The 19,857-nt window shown below is 37.6% G+C and overlaps 1 protein-coding gene across 1 annotated transcript in view; it reads right to left on the bottom strand.

The window, feature by feature from the left end:
• Positions 1–13,043, bottom strand: part of LOC126764841 (TBC1 domain family member 16) — a 42,050-nt gene extending 29,007 nt beyond the window's left edge. The window contains exon 1 of the mRNA XM_050482423.1: positions 11,991–13,043. Coding sequence (XP_050338380.1) covers positions 11,991–12,893 — 903 coding nt within the window. The 5' untranslated portion in view covers positions 12,894–13,043. The remainder of the gene's footprint in view (positions 1–11,990) is intronic.
• Between the last annotated feature and the right edge of the window lie 6,814 nt (positions 13,044–19,857).

Below are 19,857 nucleotides of genomic sequence, written 5' to 3'. Positions count from 1 at the left end.
AGAACAACAAAGCGGCGGGGGCCGATGGATTACCGGCCAAGCTATTCAAACACGGCGGGGAAGAACTGATAAGGAGCATGCATCAGCTTCTTTGAAAAATATGGTCGGACGAAAGCATGCCCAACGATTGGAATTTAAGTGTGCTCTGCCCAGTCTATAAAAAAGGAGATCCCACAATATGCGCCAACTACAGGGGCATAAGCCTCCTCAACATCGCATATAAGGTTCTATCGAGCGTATTGTGTGAAAGATTAAAACCTACCGTCAACAAACTGATTGGACCTTATCAATGTGGCTTTAGACCTGGCAAATCAACAACCGACCATATATTCACCATGCGCCAAACCTTGGAAAAAACCCGTGAAAGGAGAATCGACACACACCACCTCTTCGTCGATTTCAAAGCTGCTTTCGACAGCACGAAAAGGAGCTGCCTTTATGGCGCGATGACTGAATTTGGTATCCCCGCAAAACTAACACGGCTGTGTAAACTGACGTTGAGCAACACCAAAAGCTCCGTCATGATCGGGAAGGACTTCTCCGAGCCGTTCGATACCATCATCGATATCATCGGCCTCAACATCCGCACCGTTAGTTCTGCTTTCTCCAGACTGGACAAGGATGCACAGAAAATGGGTCTGGCAGTGAACGATGGCAAGACGAAATATCTCCTGTCATCAAACAAACAGTCGTCGCACTCGCGACTTGGCTCTCACGTCACTGTTGACAGTCATAACTTTGAAGTTGTAGATAATTTCGTCTATTTAACACCACCAACAATGTCAGTCTGGAAATCCAACGCAGGATTGCTCTTGCCAACAGGTGCTACTTCGGACTGAGTAAGCAATTAAGAAGCAAAGTCCTCTCTCGACGAACAAAAACTAAACTCTATAAGTGCAGAGGCTTGGACGATGACAACAACCGATGAGTCGACGTTACGAGTTCTCGAAAGAAAGGTTCTGCGAAAGATTTATGGTCCTTTGCGCATTGGCCACAGCGAATATCGCATTCGATGGAACGATGAGCTGTACGAGATATACGACGACATTGACATAGTTCAGCGAATGAAAAGACAGCGGCAACGCTGGCTAGGTCTTGCTGCCCGGATGGACGAAAACACTCCATCTCTGAAAGTATTCGACGCAGTACCCGCCGGGGAAGCAGAGGAAGAGGAAGACCTCCACTCCGTTGGAAGGACCAAGTGGAGAAGGACCTGGCTTCGCTTGGAATATCCAATTGGCGCCACGTAGCGAAAAGAAGAAACGACTGGCGCGCTGTTGTTAACTCGGCTATAATCGCGTAAGCGGTGTCTACGCCAATTAAGAAGAAGATATGGTGAGTGAGCGGAGTTGTCATGCGATTTCATCCATTTTCACACTACCGGTAGGAATTTTTTTAGTATTCGTGCTGGGCGAATTAGGTTGGTATGATATACTTACTCAAAAAATTTTGACCAGAAGTGCCCCCTCTTACTGCGAACCCCTGTACCAAATTACAGCTTTATATCTTAATATATTGCTTTATACATATGCTTTCGGTTAATGGCGATTTGTTTGCGTGGCAGTGGTCCGATTACACCCATCTACGAACCATACCAAGTTTCTTCGAGATATCTCAATTTTTACTCAAGTTACAGCTTGCACGGACGAACGGACGGACAGACAGATAGTCAACCGGATTTCAACTTTTCTTGTCCTCCATATCATATATACATATATAATACGAGTATTATATTTACAACCCGTCGGTTTGTATTTAAAGCACGATTGTAACCAACAAGTGTAATTTTTTGCGGAAAGGTTTATTCTTTCACATAAATTAGTGCTCTGTTTACATTTTATAAAAACTTTTAGTTTTACTTTTCAATAGTTTCAAAGCTTATTTCGTGCTCGTGCTTGGTTAAAGCTTAAATATGCCAAATTAAAAAAAAAAAATGTGCGAATTGCAGAAAAGTAATATTTTGATTTTCCGAAAAAAAATCTTACCATTCGGGCAATTAGTGATAGAGTTTGCTTCAGCAAGTCTTTTATCGGAGAATTTCTAAAAAGATGCCGATAAAACCAGGTCTCTTAAAAGAAAAACTGCCTCTGGAGCAAAGAAGAAGACAAGTTCTAGGGAAGATCGGGTGATACATTCTGGAGGGATCGCTTCAAAACTGCTGAGGACATTAAAGTGGAGTTATTCGAAGATGTCGGTATGGAAATTAACGCAAGAAATGTTCGTCGAAGGCTTCAAGAGGTTGGTTTGAACGCTCGTCGGGCCGTCAAAAAACCACTTTTAACTTCAAAAATGCGTCAAAACCGTTTACGATGAGCAAAAGAACATCAAAATTGGACTCAGCTTGATTGGCGAAATGTAATCTTTTCAGATGAGTCCAAATTTAACATTTTTTGCAGCGACGGTTGTCCTACGTGGGAAGGAAAACTGGTAAGCGGTTGGAGGACGAATGTGTTCAAAAACTGTTAAGCAGGGAGGCAGCCGAATGGTCTAGGGTTGCTTTTCCTACTATGGCCTTGAGCAACTAGCGCGAATAGAAGGAACCGTCAATGGGAATAAGTATCAGGAGATACTTGAAACCAATTTAATACCTACAATGAAAAACCACTTTTCATGAGCGGATGTCCTTATTTTTCAGGATGACTCTGCGCCCTGCCATAGTGCCAAAATAGTAAGTATCCATTTTTTGTACAACCAGAGTTTATTGCTATAATTTTACTTACAAATTTTATACTTATCCTTTTTTCTTTCTTTAAGGTGAAGAATTATCAAAAATCGGGGTCTCGACTTTGTAGTGGCCAGGTAACAGTCCGGATCTCAATCCTATTGAAAACCTTGGCTTTATAATGAAGGCTCAGGTAGCACAGAGGAGACCAAAGAATTTAGCAGAATGGAATTCTCGAAGAAGCGTGGTATAACGGTATTGGAGGGGTTACAATAAAAAAACCTCATAAATTCAATGCCCGAGCATATAAAAGCCGTTGTAAAAAGCAAAGGACGTTTGACAAAATACTAAAAAGAGTGCTGTTGTATAAATTAATATTTCATTTAACTAAAACTATAAAATAATTTCTCTAATGTACTATAAATAAAAAAAAATTATCACTGTTTATATTGCTAGTTACCAAAATGATACAATATCTAAAATGAATAAAAAAATTTTTATAAGTGCAATCCACTACACTTAGGCTGTTCACGATAAGCTGGTTATCGGGTTATGTGGTTATGTGATTAAGTGAACAACAACAAAATGCGGTATGACAAAATAACCAAAGTTGACCAACCTAGGCCCTTGTTTACAGATTATGTGGTTATTTGCTTATTTCCAGTGTTAGAAAGTCGTTGCAATTTTACTAAATGGCAGCACAAAAAATAAATAAAACTAAGCGAATGGCATTTCCATTTAGATTTTCTTATTGGAAAATCTGCTATTAACAGCTGTTTTTTGTTTACAATCAGCAAATTAAAATCAGAATAAAAAGCATCCAAAAGCATCAACATTAATCAAAAATCTGCAAAAATCAACGAAAATCAACAAAAATCATCAAAGTAAGTAAAAAGATAAAGTGCAAAACAAATATACAATTTTGTCATTTATTTATACTATAGTTTTAGTGTCTACAGAAATACGAAAGCGCCGGCGAGAAACGGAGGTGAAAAAATGGACGGAAGCCGAAATCAAAGCCGTGCTGTCCTATATGCAGGATCACCGAAACGTCGAGGTTAGTTTTCGACACATTAGTTATTTATGTATTTTAATTTAATCACATCTCCTTTAATTTCAGAAACCAACAGCGAAAATTTACTATAGTAAGTTGCTTGCAGTGACAAAAATTGAAGCAACGTGGAACATCTTAAAATGTAAGATTCGCTATTTAAAAAGCCAAATGAAATCGGCAGAACACTGGCTAAATTCCACGGGCGCTGGAGTAGAGGATGGCGATGTGGAGCTGACTGTGATGGGTAGATTTTATATATATTTTAATATCAACTTTGGAATTAAATTGATTTGCTTTATTACAGGTAAAGTGCTTAAAAGTTGTCCGCATTACAAACAATTAGCGGACATTTTTGCTACGGAGAGGGAAGCTGAGGTGGTGGTAATGAGTTCCTCTGCAATGGAACTAGACTCTATTGAAAATGTTGTGCATGATTTGGAAGAGCCCGAACCCGAAGCGGAGGAAGAAAATGACACATCGCTATTGGCATCTGGCTCATCTGCGGCCAGCCCGTTTGTAAAAAAAATTAAGGCCAAACATCAAAACACTGCCATTGACAAACTGGCAACATTAGAAGCTGAAAGAATGAGCTTTCGGGAAAAACAGCTTCAATTTGAAATAGAAAAATTCAATTGGATGAAGCAAGTTGAAGCAAACAAACTTGAAAATGAAAAGAAGAAGATCGAAAACGATTTCGAACTCAAAAAAATGGAGTTGGAGCAGAATGAAAGAATAAGGAAATTAGAAAATGAAATGAAGTATAAAAATAATAATATAAACAACCAATTAACAAACAAATACCTTTCTTACTTGTTATTAAAACAAAAATATGAATTTTTATTGAAAAATTAAATTGTATAGTGCTTGTTTTTTTAGTTCGGGGGTAGGTGCAACAATAGCATCTCCATCATATTGGCATCCATGGGCTTCGACACTTTGCCTTTCAAAGTGTGAAGAATCTCGTCCTTCCAAGAGTATGTTGTGCAGGACACAGCAGACAAGTACCCATTTATTAAAAAATGTTTGACTTTCACGGTCTTTTATTTTTATCCGCATTTGTTTCAAACTACAAAACTTTTCTTTAAGAATACCGAAACAATTTTCGACTCTAACACGATACTGGCTATGTATTTTGTTGAATTTAGCTTGTCTTTCAGAGTCTGCTAAAGAAGAATTGCTTCAGTATGGTGTTATTAAATGTTTTGTCAACTTATACGCAGAATCCCCTGCAATCCACTCTTCTCCACTAAATAAGCTAGTTGTGTTTCTTCCAATATGAGATTTCCTAAACACTTTAGAATCGTGGTAGCTTCCGGGATTGCCCACTTCTGCATGTAATATGCGTAACTTATGGTCACATACGACTTGCAATTTGATAGAGTATATTCGTTGCCGAGAAAAATACACCTCATGATTTTTATTCGGCTTTTCGGCCAGTTTAATCTCGCTACCGTCAATGTAACCAATGCAATATGGTAATTCGCAGAATGTTTGGAAAACAAGTTCCCGGCGCTCTGCCGGTCCAGGCCAATGAATGAATTGGGGTAGTTTATTCAAAATTTCCGAAAAAACTCTTTTGGTGATATTGGTCAATGTACCTCCATCTCCCACACCAAAAGTTGTAGCGATTTTACGTATAGAAGCACTTTCACCCGATGAACCTAATCGGAGCAATACGATTGCGAGTTGCAAATCTACAGGTATTTGTAAACTTGAATTAGTAAAGTTCATATCATTAGAAAATATTTCTAGATGAGCGAATTGTCATTTGCTGACGCGCAGCATTTGTAAAAATCTTCCATCGTCAAAGCAACACAGAACATTTTCTCGCCAATGAATAGATTTTGGAACATGTAGTTCATCTCCCCGTCTACTACAGATGATTAAAGTTATGTCCTATAGCAGTTCATCTAGTACTTCATCCATTGCATTATGACACTCTTCAGGGCGCAAGATGTCTGCAAATTTTATACAAAGAATTTTTTGAACCCTTAAAATTCGGATTATTTAATAAGCACATACCTTCAATAAAGTCCATTTCCTGAATTGCAGAACTTATTTTAAAATCGATTATTTTGCTTTTTAAACTTTGTTTAGGCATTTTATAAGTAGGAATTTCATTGAACTAAAATTATAAACAATGAACAGCTGTTTGTGTAAAAATAAGCAAATAACCACATAACATAGGGTGCTCACGGAGCATAGAGGTTATTTTTAATCTAATAAGCACATAACCCGATAACCACCTTACCGTGAACAGCCTAACTGACTTTTTCTACGCTTAATACTGAGGTATTAAATATATATTTGTTTTAAAATAAAAAATGTAAACATTCCACTAAAATAATAAGGAAAAACCATCATTTTTTAGTTGTCCGGATTTCATTGTCCGCTACTGTATATATCTTGATTACTTTTAGGTGATACGTACAACCGTTAGGTGAACAAAACTATAATACTCTGTAGCAACTGGTTTCAAGAGTATAAAAACGTTGGAAAGAATTTTTTGATAGTTAATAAAGGAAAAAAGAATGACGCGAAAGTACAAACAAAGAAAACACTGTCGCTGACAAATCCCTCATACTTGGTTTTTAAGATATGGCAACGCTGGTTTTTCTCATCATTGTGAACACTCTAACATTTTCAGCTATGAGAGAGTTAAGCAAAACTAACACGGCGGTGTAAACTGACGTTGAGCAACGCCAAAAGCTCCGTCATGATCGGGAAGGACTTCTCCGAGCCGTTCGATACCATCATCGATATCATCGGCCTCAACATCCGCGCCGTTAGTTCTGCTTTCTCCAGACTGGACAAGGATGCACAGAAAATGGGTCTGGCAGTGAACGATGGCAAGACGAAATATCTCCTGTCATCAAACAAACAGTCGTCGCACTCGCGACTTGGCTCTCACGTCACTGTTGACAGTCATAACTTTGAATTTGTAGATAATTTCGTCTATTTAACACCACCAACAATGTCAGTCTGGAAATCCAACGCAGGATTGCTCTTGCCAATAGGTGCTACTTCGGACTGAGTAGGCAATTGAGAAGCAAAGTCCTCTCTCGACGAACAAAAACTAAACTCTATAAGTCGCTCATAATTCCCGTCCTGCTATATGGTGCAGAGGCTTGGACGATAACAACAACCGATGAGTCGACGTTACGAGTTTTCGAAAGAAAGGTTCTGCGAAAGATTTATGGTCTTTTGCGCATTGGCCACAGCGAATATCGCATTCGATGGAACGATGAGCTGTACGAGATATACGACGACTTCAGCGAATGAAAAGACAGCGGCAACGCTGGCTAGGTCTTGCTGCCCGGATGGACGAAAACACTCCAGCTCTGAAAGTATTCGACGCATTACCCGCCGGGGGAAGCAGAGGAAGAGGAAGACCTCCACTCCGTTGGAAGGACCAAGTGGAGAAGGACCTGACTTCGCTTGGAATATTCAATTGGCGCCACCGCGACTGGCGCGCTGTTGTTAACTCGGCTATAATCGCGTAAGCGGTGTCTACGCCAGTAAAGAAGAAGATGTACAAGTAAGTAATTTGTAGACATTTTATCGCGGTGTAGCAAGAGCGTTAAAGAGTTATTGTCCTATCGTCCAATTTTACCCCGGCCTCTATAAAACCTTGTCATTCGATGCGGCGGTTAACTTTTACCTTTCCGGTGCATTTAGTTATTGATTTATCGCGCTAAATAAATGGTACGGATTGAGAAGCAAAGTCCTCTCTCGACAAACAAAAACCAAACTCTATAAGTCACTCATAATTCGTGTCCTGCTATATGGTGCAGAGTCTTGGACGGTGTCAACAACGAATGAGTCGACGTTGCGAGTTTTCGAGAGAAAAGTTCTGCGAAAGATTTATGGTCCTTTGCGCGTTGGCCACGGCGAATACCGCATTCGATGGAACGATGAGCTGTACGAGATATACGACGACAGCGACATAGTTCAGCGAATTAAAAGACAGCGGCTACGCTGGCTAGGTCTTGTTGTAAGTGATTTTGAAATTAATAAATTTAGCTAAAAAATAACAAAATACAAGTGAAATGAACTCATTTCAATGTTTCACAACTTTAAAGTTTGTACTTCAATATACAAAGTCAACAAATTTAGTTAAACATAGTGAAATACCATGTGTTATTTATATACATTTTTGAGTTTATACGTATAAATATATATAATGAATTTATAAACGCGAATATTTCAAAAAGTGTAAGTCTTAGCATTAACCTTCTCTGGAGAAGCTATCGGCACATACCCCATTTATACCAAAATTTGCTTTCAGTCTCTAACCGCCAAAGTGATCGGAATAGTGCCTAAGTCATCTTTCTTATTTATATACATTTTCGTTTAAAAATTATGGTAACACTTATGTTGTTTTGGATTTCAACGAAAGTTAAAATTGAATTAAAGTTAGTTTTTAAGGGTAAATACGTTATAACTATCATTAAGTGCATTGGGCTGGGATATAGAATAGATTAAAATGGAAGAAAAAAAATATATATATGGTAGGTAGGTAGGAGTGCAGCCCTATCGGGCTCATTTAGCACTTGATGTGCCATTTTGATGCACTGTTCGTAGAACCTCCTGTATCTGCTATTACGTTTCACCTTCTCTCTCAAACCATTTTGAGGTTTCGATGAAACTACTTATGTCCGATATGCTTTTGGTGGAAATCCATTCAAGGTTTGGTGCTTGGTGGATTCCGAGTGTTTTGTGTCGGATCTGTGCTAGAGCTGGGCATTCGCAGAGAAAGTGGAAGATTGTTTCCTTGTTCCCTGCTACTCCGCAGCCACGGCAGATGTCGTTGTAAGGCAATCCCATTTTGGACGCATGTTCCCCAAATGGCCAGTGCCCTGTTGTGGTAGCTGTTATTCTGTAAATACTTTTTCTTGACCTATTTAATAAGTCATTGGTTCTTTTCCTGTCATATGTTGGCCATAATTGTTTAGTTATGACGAATTTTGTAATGTTTTTCCACCTGTTGTTTGCAATTTGCTGAAATTGTCTATTGATCTCTCCTTTTATCGATCCTAGCGGGCTTGGTATTAGCTCCGCCTTGGATTCATTGAGGAAAGCTCCTGCCTTTGCCAACACGTCTGCTATATATATATATATAGTTGCCGCTGACTTATGGTTTTTGAGATATTTACATTTAATACTCAAAAACTCAACTATTTAAAATGCGTGTTTCTCCGATTTATAATGATTTTACACTTATATTTCTTACTTTTATATGAACTAACACTTCACTTATTCGTTTTTTACCATTTATTTTTTATTAAATAGTGTAAAAATAAATTTAATTCCACATTTAACTTTAGTTGAAATCAATTTATTTATATAAAAAGAAAATGGTTGCAAACAAGCAAAATATTAGTGTCACCAGATTTTGTAATGGGATGAAAATAAGAAAAAACAATGATTATGCCGTCAATACAAAATTCATTATCTTTCAGAATCTTCATTATCTTGACAAATCCCGATGTTGGAACGGTAAGGGTAATTTTTTTTGAAGCCCGTAAAAAGGAGTTCAACGCGAAAAAAACTGGGCACGTCTAGATGTTGGTCCGACCAGGGTTATTATTTTGAAGCGCGGCCGAAGGCCTCCAATGCAGAAAGGAATTCTATGCGAAAAACTAATGTGTTATTTATTTTCTGTTATTGGAGTATTATTTGTTTTCTTTATTTCTTTTGGTTCTTCTGTAAAGTAACACTGATTATTAGTTAGAATGCAACCCTTTTGTTATTGTGTGAACGAAAGAAATAATATTGAATAAAATTTATATTTGCACTACTTAATATAAAATAAATGGTAAGAAACGAATTAGTGAAGTGTTAGTGGATATAAAAGTTACAAATAAAAGGGGTCGGCTTTAGAATACCGTAACAGGATTTCGGAAATAAAATTGTTATAGTCGGATAGAGGAGGTTCTACAGATCAAGAATATATAAATATAGTCGCAGGAAACCAACAGTTTTCGAGATATTTGCGTTTAAAGTTGAAAATTACCGCTATTTGAATTACGTATTTTTTCGATTTAAAATTAATAATACACTTATATTTTTCACTTTTATATCCACTAGCACTTCACTAATTCGTTTGTACACATGCAGTGACCGCTAAGCACCATTTGAAACGCTGCGTAGGTGCGCAGGTCATGTGGTATAGTCAGCTACAGACGCTGGCTGTAAGAATAGAAGCCTGTCTCAACTCTCGTCCTATTACGTCACTTTACGACGATTCTGAAGAGAAACTTGCATTAACGCCTGGTGATTTCCTGAGCCTGGTCCCTGAACCAGATATCAAACATATCCCTAGCAACCGACTGAAGCATTGGCAACGGACACCTCAAATACAAAAGGTAGTTTGGGAGGATAGTATCTTACCATTCTGCAGAGACGAAACAAATGGCTTCGGCGCACGAGGAATATAAGGGTGGATGATATCGTCCTCTTGGTGCCTGGGTCGAGTGACAACAGTACATCCCGGAGCTGATGAAGTGGTCCGCAATGTCACGTTGAGAACCGCTAGAGGATACATGAAACGAGCCGTTCAGGAACAACGTCTGTTGCTTCAGAAGGAAGATTTCGGGTCGACCGACTCGACCGGGCAGGATGTTTAGGACTATTTACGTTAGCTTTAGGTTTATTTTCTAATAATGTTAGTTCTGATCTGGCAATACTGTTTTATCTAAGCTTTCTATTTCGCATCTCTCTTTTATCATACGTTTCTGTTTGTTATTATCTTTCTTTATTAATATTTCGATGTTAAGGTATTTAAAATTCCTTTGTACTTCTATAAATACCGGAAGACATGTATGTAGTACAACCATCTTCTCTGATTGTAACTCAGTGCTGATAGTACTCATCTCAATAAGGCATTGAGAACTCAACCCGCTGGTAAATTAAATTACACTGTGGAACATTTTTGGGATTATTGTCTGGGGGGTGAAAAATTCCAAGTCAGGGTGATGGTACTAGGTCAGTATAGTAAAACCCTGAAAGGGTTTGGCGTTCGTATGTGCCAGTTTTTTTTTATGACCTTTTAAATTCACTGCATCCGCGCCGCGCTTCAAAAAAATAATCCTGGCCGATCCAGCACCTGGGTGTTCAGAGTTCTTTCGCGTAGAACTCCATTCTGCAACTTTTTTTCTTTTATAAAAAATTTAACGTAAACAAAATAATTAAAATAAAGCTTTATATTCAATAAATATTAAAAAAAATGAATATACAGAAACCTTAAATGCAAACATCTTTAAAACTATAAGCCTGCGGCAATTATATATATATTTTTTTCTTGATCCGAGAGCGTCACCTTTCCAGTGATACCCATTTTATCCCCGAAATCTGGGGATGCTATTTTAAATTTTACCCAAACTGAGCAAGTCCAGCCGAAGGCCGCCAACACAAAAAGGAGTTCAACGCAAAACAACTGAGCTATTCTAAATTTTACACAAACTGAGCACGTCCAGGTGTTGGTCCGACCGAGGGTTATTTTTTTGAAGCGCAGCCGAAGGCCGCCAACACAAAAAGGAATTCAACGCAAAAAAACTGAGCACGTCCAGGTGTTGGTCCGACCGAGTGTTATTTTTTTGAAGCGCGGCCGAAGGCCTCCAATGCAGAAAGGAATTCTATGCGGAAAACTAATGTTATATATTTCCTGTCATTGAGGTATTATTTGTTTTCTGTATTTCTTTTGGTGCTTCTGTAAAATATGAACGTAAGGTAGCACTGATTGTTAGTTAGAATGCAACCCTTTTGTTATTGTATGAACAAAAATAAATGAACAAACAGCAAATGTTGAATAAAAGTTATTTTTGCACTATTAAATATAAAATAAATGGTTAGAAACGAATTAGTGAAGTGTTAGTGAATATAAAAGTTAAAAATATAACCATAAAATTCATTATAAATGGGAGAAACACGCATTTTAAATAGCTAAATTTTTAAACTTTAAATGCAAATATCTCAAAAACCTTAAATTAACGACAACTATATATATATTTTTTCTTAATCTGGAGGACCTCTTCTATCCATACATACCCATTTTAACCCCGAAATCCGGGGATGCTATTCTAAAATTTACCCTTTTTTTCTGGAGAGCCTTCTCTACCAATACATACCCATTTTACACCCCCAATGAAATCAGAGGTGCTATATCCCAGCACAATGCGTATACCGAACGAGAAAGGAAATGTGTTAAGCACTTACGATAGTATTAACGTGCGTCAATATCGGAAAATTCCTGGTAAAAAAAAGAGATATTACCTGCGCTAAATGATCCAAACCACCATGATGAAAGTGAAGTATTTTATACTGCGACTCTCTAGACGAAATTACCAGTTGCCCTGAAGTACAATTATCGTCATTGAAAAACAAGCGCAATGAACGCATTTGACTCAGATCGACTGAAAATCTCCGACAATTTGTTTTTTTACGAGTAACTGAATATTCTACATATGACTTTGGCTTGTGTTTTACCGGCAATATACTCGAAGTCGCATTATAAAAATCAATATCATCGGAAATATAATATTCACTATTGAGATATAACTTATTTATATCGGTTACAACACTGTTTATTGAATCCTTTACATTGATGTTTTCAATATGTGGGTTGGAAATTGTTATATTAACTGATGTAATGTGACTTCTATTCAGTAAAGCATTAATATCACGAATTGAATTAAACTGCTCCCCTAGGAGAGGCTGTAACTCATTTTTAAGCTCTTGTATATCAACATTAGAGCCATCTATTTCACTTTTCTCTTCGTTCTTAATAATTGTTTCATTTCTAAATCCATTTGGAATAGCTATATCGTCTATTGGTTGGGTTCCATTCATATCAAATATATCGCATTGTAAGTTTTGATAGAATTTATTTTCTTCTGACTTCGATTTACACAATGACGAATTGGGGATCCACGTGAGTAACAATGTCGAACGACTTGCTTTATTAAATTGATCAACGAAAGTTTTAGATGTAACAGTCAAATAACCTGGATAATGAATCAATTCGGATTCCTGGCGTATAGAAATTGGTGGGTGTATGCAGACATTATTTTTGCAAAACAAAACCTCGTTGTCCTCATAAATATCGATTTTTTCAATGGATTTATCAACCCCTAAAATACGATTTGATGCTCTCTTGATAATATTTACAATCGACATTTCTTGCGATATGATTCCTCTATAGTACTTAAAACACGACCGTTATAAAAATTTATTACTCTGAGCCTGCCTAATTTTTTATTATTGCCGCAATACAAGACTAAACTTTTAGAAAAGTTCGATAACTTAACCAATAGAGGACTGCAACACGTTCGATATATGTATATTATACACGAACTAGGTTCGCGATATATTTTGAACATGTATCGTATTTAAAGATATCAATAATCCTTATAACAAAATATTTGAATATTTTGAAATCCAGTTCGCGGATCCTGGATTGCGTGTTAAGTATTCAATTCAAGTAAAGGGAAGAATTTAGTATACCGTCCCAGGATTTGGGTTGGGTTTAGTTTAGTATCTCATTTTCATTGCTTATTCCTCTTAAATGCCTGCACGGATTTTTTTAAATTTATATAGCACGGATAGCCAATGAATTAAACTTTGGTTTAAATGTAAATTTATTGTTAAATGTTAATTTGTTTTTTAGATATAAGTAAGCAAAAAACGCACATTTTCACATTTGCTCAAATAATGGCTCTCTTCTTTTGAGGTTTTTGTTACACTGCTTGCAAAAAATTTAACCAATTTAACACACACACATTCTTTGAAATATATTTAATTGAATTAATGATAAATTATGAATTTTAAGTTGCAATTTTATGTACAATTTAATAAATAAAGCAGCTTTCAATTACGTGTTATACTGTTCATTGAAATGTAAGCAAAATTACTGAATATGAACTGTCAAACGACGAAGAAAATAAGCACAAAAGGAAGACAGTAATAACCCAACGAATCAAAATGGTAGGTTTTATATACATTTGGGTTACTTTACATAGGACTCGTTTCGGATCGATGGTTGTAAGTATTAACACATGTGAAAAGGGGTGGGGTGGGGTGGGGTGGCGTGGTAGGATAGCTCCTTAAGGCCACGCTCAATTAAGGTTATGCTATATATTTTAATAATGGAGTAATACGTTAGTATTATGGAAAAAATGTTGGTTGGGTTACTTCTGTATTAACGGTATATTGATTTCAATGGAATTCAAATTTTTATTATACTACATACATATATTCGCGTGCCTTATTTAAAACGTGTTTTTACAATTGGGAATTTTAAATCAAATTAAATAAAATCACTTTATAATGATGTCAAATAACCAATCAGGTAAATATAATACGTTATTTAGCTCTCTGAAAAGTGGGCAATATATTACGTCCATATAACGAAAATTTGGAATAAAAAATCGCGCGATTTTTTATTCCAAATTTTCGCCTGCGGCGCTTGTTTCAATGTAATATATTATACTGAAAATATAATGAAAATTTGGAATAAAAAATTACTAAACTAAACATTCCCCGTACTTGCAGTTATCAATGGCAACTGAAGCAAAAAGGAAAAGAAAAGGCAATTATGCTTTTACGTCCGCTTTGCAGAAACAATTTCCTTGCTATGTACAGGGCAAAACCCAGCAAGAAGTGAAGTGTGAAGTTTTTTCTCGTTCCCTTTCTTTTGCTCATGGTGGTGGGTGCCCTTTCTAATTTTTTCTCTAAGATCAATAATACTTGTTTTCCATGCCGTATACAGTATGACATGAAAAAAAGTATTGTTGATGTACATACATATATAAATTCTTGAATGTGTCTAAAAACTTTATTCGATTTTTTCTCGCTTGCATTGTAGTTGATTGAATGCACGTTTTTCTGTCTTCTCAATCTTTTTTCTATGAACCGTAATAATTTGAATTTTAAATGATGCATTATGCATGATAAATGGAATTTGCCAGCTGATAGTTGGAAGGTTTAAATGTTTCAAGTGTTTTAGGAGTTTATGATTTAAGAAAATATGTCGACTCAGAGCAACGCTTGGATACTTTCATGGTCATAAAATCATCTCCAACGGCACTTAAAGTCTCCTTGTTGAAAATGTTCGCAACATGATTGTCACTAAATATAATTATAAGAACATGTCATCCAACGATTTCCATAAGTATATAATGAAAACTGAAAATGTTGATATGCTGTTGTTGTTGTTGTAGCGGCAGAATTCAGCCGAGTTGACAGTCCTTGGCCGGATAAAAATCCGGGTCCGTTCCGGTTACGTAGACCCGACTGTCGTTTGATCGGAAAATGTTGATATGCTAAAGGCAATCGGCAGTGCCAAAAAATATGACAAAAAAAAAAAACGTAAATTGTACGATGCTGGAAGATAATTAACTTCTACCTATTTGAGACACTGGAATTTGTGATCTATCTGTACCCTGCTCCTTTTCTTTTTACTGTTTTTTGTTTGCTTTTTTTGATGGAGACCGATCTGGTAACCCTAAGTATGGACTATGAAGCAGGGCATAAGTATCGATAAACTTTTTATAAGCGTCGTCAGCACGGTAGAGGAGGAGTAAGGTCACTATCAGCTGATGTTATGTAAACAAAGGCACATCTGAGAGGTGCCACTGTAGAAACGTCAAGTGTAGTCCGGGGTTGAGTTTATGTTGGATTCCAAGATGGCCAACTTTTAACCAAGATGGCCGACTTTTAACCGGAAAATGGTTGCATTGTGTTATTTTCTTAAAATTTATGGAAAAATTGATCCAAAAATATTGGTTATATATAAAAGTTTAATATATTTTCAAAAGAAAATCGTTTTATTTTAATATATATTCTTAAAGATGAGAACAATATGAGCAAATACTTGAAAAATTAAGTTTTTTATTTATGTCTCTTTTTAATTGTGGTAAGTTAATAAATGTTCACCACAGAAAAATGTTACGAACAAATAATCAACCATGCCAAATAGTGGGGTCCAGATTATGCTCATTCACAGCCATATTTACAATTTTGCCATCGTAACGAAGGTTTTTGCAAGACAACTTGTTTGAATTTATTTCATGGTACAATCCTTGACGATGGTTAATTAAATTATTTGAATCTGGAAAAAGTGTGCAAATTTCCCTTGGGACGATAAATAACGGATGGGTTGCGATTTTATTCCAATAAAAGTACGGAATAACTAAACATGGCCTCGTTAATATTGCTGCGTAATGGGTCAGGTGCTGTTCCAATTTTATGATTTAAGAGATGTAAAAGCGATACGCGATGCTCTGAAGTACTCAAATGTAGTAATCAACTTAGTTGGTCGTGAATTCGAGACAAAATTTTAAATTTAATGACGTGCTCGTGGAAGGTGCACGCTGCATAGCTAGGTAAGCAAAAATTAAAGTTTATTTCAAAAGATTTACCATGTATTTTTTAATTGTTTTTTATAGAATCAGCAAAGAAGCTGGTGTAGAACGTTTGATTATTTGTCTGCTTTAAACGCTAGTCCCAAACCAATGAGCTTTGTGTTTGAGGGTGGAAGCAACTTTTTGAAGAGCAAATACTACGGTGAGCACATTCCCGCTTTCTGCAACCCGTTTTGACCTCTCGCCACCCTTATTCACCAAAGGTGGCCATGATATTTTTATTGTGAACGTACACTTGGGGGGGTAGGGTAAGGACTGTGAATGGCTCTTTTACTATGGCGAATGGGACTTTCCCTACTCCTCTATACCATGGTCGTCAGTGCCAAGTAGAACAGTATTATAATTTCTTTTCCGATCGAAGTATGCGTGCTTATTCTTTATTGGGACGTTGATTGTTATGTGTGTGTAATTAATCGCACCTATAACACCTGGAATTTTTTCTTTGCAAAAACATTCGAGTTGTATCTTCTAACGCTTTTGCAATTGACCATATAACAAATTCAAATTCTATTGATATTATCCACACGACAATCCGATGAAAAATTCGACATTATAAATTATTGAAGATGATGCTAATGAGACACCCAAGTTAAATGTTGATAAAACTATGTGTGCATATAACCACGAAAAGTTAATTGAATTGTTTACCAAATTGTTCGTAGAAGCCAAACGCCCCGGTAAACCATTGGTCAAGTGTGAGATGAAGTTAGTATTAGCTTGCGACTACCACGACATTCAATTGCGACTTTCATTATACAACTAACCGAAATTAACAGCTTAACAAGTTCATTAACCTACAGCCTTTCTTTTATCTCAAGCACGGTGGCTACGGTATAAAGATCAGCTGAGATAGTGGTACATCTTCTAATTCTCGGCATTTACATTAATGTAGGTATGTATGCTTGCCTATGTAAGCATGATAAACATACTCCGCCCGATGAAAGGTTTAGGCTTTCAAGATATTATCATCAATTGTAGGAGACACAGCTTTGAAACAGCTCGCTTGTACACGCCATTTGATGTCTTTAGAACTGCGACTCGCACCACCTGGTCCTTTCTGGAAATGGTTTCTATGACTCTAGCCAAAAGCCACTTTAGCGGGGGATTGTTCTCGTCCGTCAAAACCACGTCCCCGAGCTTGAGATTCGACGAAGATGAGTGCCATTTATGGCGTTGTTGCAGAAGAGTTAAATATTCTGCTAGCCCTTTCTTCCAGAAGTGTTGTTATTGAGAGGAGTGATGTCAGGTTCTACCACGGATGTGAAGAATGCGCCAATGAGAAAGTGCGTTGGGTTAAGCACCTCGAGATCGTCAGGACTCTCTGTAATGGGACATAAAGGTCGTGAATTTATAATCGCGGATATTTGGTACACAAGTGTTCGAAACTCATCAAAGCTTAATTTAGAAAGGCCCACAACTCTATAAAAATGATATTTGGCCATTTTGACTGCAGCCTCCCATAAACCGCCAAAGTGGGGTGAGCGAGGGGGTATCGGCTTCCATTCAATTTGATCGCTCGCACACTGCTCGTAGTTTTTTCATTGCAATAGCATTGTCCGACCATATAGTTTGCGGTCTGCCACGCGTACAAATAAATCTCTTAAGGGCTGCGAGGAATGAAGAGGTTGCCAAATCTTTTACCAGCTCCAAATGAACGGCCTTGGTGGCGAAACAAATAAAGATGCAAATGTAGCATTTAATTGGAGCTCTATTGCATACGTCTGATTTGTAGAAAAATGGCCCACAAAAGTCCACCCCGGTAGTTCGGAACGCTCGATTGCATTTAACCCTTTCCGATGGTAAATTTCCCATTAAACGTTCCATAAGCTTAGGCTTGACATGAAAACAACGAACGCATTTATTAATAATTCGACTTACGGTTTTACGCCCGCCAATAGGTCAATACTGCACACGAATAGATGCTAATAGCGATTGAGGTCCAGCGTGTAAAAGTTTCCTATGAAAACTGCTGATGATTGCGTCAGTCACCGGGTGACGTTTTGGCAAAATAATTGGGTGTTTCGATGGAAAATCAAAATTTGAATACTGAAGTCTCCCACCTACTCAAAGTAAACTGCGCTCGTCGAGAAAAGGAACGAGCGAACGAATTTAAGATGAAGACTTTATTGCCTCTTTGGATTCGAGTGCTTTGTATTCATCTCGAAGATGCGCCTTTGAGTGGTACAGAAAATCTCATTCCAGCTCTTCTTGAAAACCGATAAATATATGCATATACTCTCTGTAATTGTTCAAATGAGTTAACAAATTTGCAACTTAAAGACATGTCTAAAGTATAAACAAACACAAATGCACGCTTTCGACCCTCGGGCAAGTCCTTTGTTGGTAGGAGAGGAGATTTAGGCCAGTTAGATTGATCGGCACCCAGATAAGGGGGACCGTGTTTCCATAAATCCATGTTTAATAGTTCCTTGGGGCTAGCTCCTCTTGAAAGAACGTCCGCTGGGTTGGAATCTGTTGGAACTTGGCTCCAAACCATACCTGCCGTGAGAGTTTGAATGTTGTTAATGCGATTTGCGACAAAAAGTTGAAATTAGTTGGTTCACTACGCAACCACGACAGCACTGTTGTGGAGTCAGACCAGCAAAATACTCCCTTTGCTTTGAAATGCGTTGAATTGATTACCTTTGCGATTAATTCAGCTAACAGTAATGCACCACTTAGCTCAAGCCTCGGTACCGTGAGAGGTTTTAGTGGAGCTACGCGAGATTTGGAGCAGAGAAGATTGATTCGGATGCGTCCGCCTCTCTCAGCGCGTACGTATATGCAGGACTCGTAAGCAGCCTCACTCGCACCACAAAATCCATGTAATTGTACTTCAGCTTCCGGCATCAGCAAGTATCGGTCAAAACTAAGACGAGTAATTAGTTTGTATTGATTGCATATTTCTAGCCATTCTGTTTCAATTGCTTGAGGTGGGCTTTCGTCCCAATGTAGCTTCTCTTTCCACAAATGCTCCAAGAATATTTTGGCTTTGACCACATCAGGTCCGATTAAACCAAGGGGGTCATAAAGCCTGGCTATAGCCGAAAGGATTGTGCGTTTAGTTACCTTAGCCGGTGTTCCGAAGGGTGAAAAGGAAAATATTAATACGTCCAACTTTGGGTCCCAAACCAATCCAAGTGTCTTTGTTATGCTTGTACCGTCGTCGAAGGTTAAGAAGTCCTGTTTGTCATTATCCTTACTATCAATCAAGACCCGATTATCATTCGAACACAATTTTCTTAAGTGAAAGTTTCCGAGAGACAAACACTTTTTAGTTTCATTTAATATCACCTTTGCTTCGCCCAACGAGCCTGCACCGGTAATCGTGTCATCCACATAAAATCCATGGTGTATCGCCTCGGCTCCAACAGGATAAACATGAGCTTTATCGCGGCCAAGATGCTGCATTGAACGAATGGCTAGAAAAGAAGCTGGCTTCGTTCCATAGGTGACGGTATCTAACTTAAAAATACAAAAATTTTCATTGGGTTTGTCCCTCCATATTATACACTGCAGGTCTGTTGTCTGGATCAGACATCTTTACACAGCGATACATTTTACAAATGTCTGCAGTGAGAGCAATTTTGAAGGTGCGAAATCGAAGCAAAATATCAAAAAATGGAGGTTGAATGGTTGGTCCTTTCATCAGAATCGAATTCAACGAAAGTCCATTGCTGGTTGGCGCAGAGCCATCAAAAACCATACGCAGTTTTGTT

This window comes from Bactrocera neohumeralis, unplaced genomic scaffold (assembly GCF_024586455.1).
Source record: "Bactrocera neohumeralis isolate Rockhampton unplaced genomic scaffold, APGP_CSIRO_Bneo_wtdbg2-racon-allhic-juicebox.fasta_v2 cluster10, whole genome shotgun sequence".
Taxonomy (NCBI): Eukaryota; Metazoa; Arthropoda; class Insecta; order Diptera; family Tephritidae; genus Bactrocera; species Bactrocera neohumeralis.
This window is presented reverse-complemented; position numbering and strand designations above follow the sequence as displayed.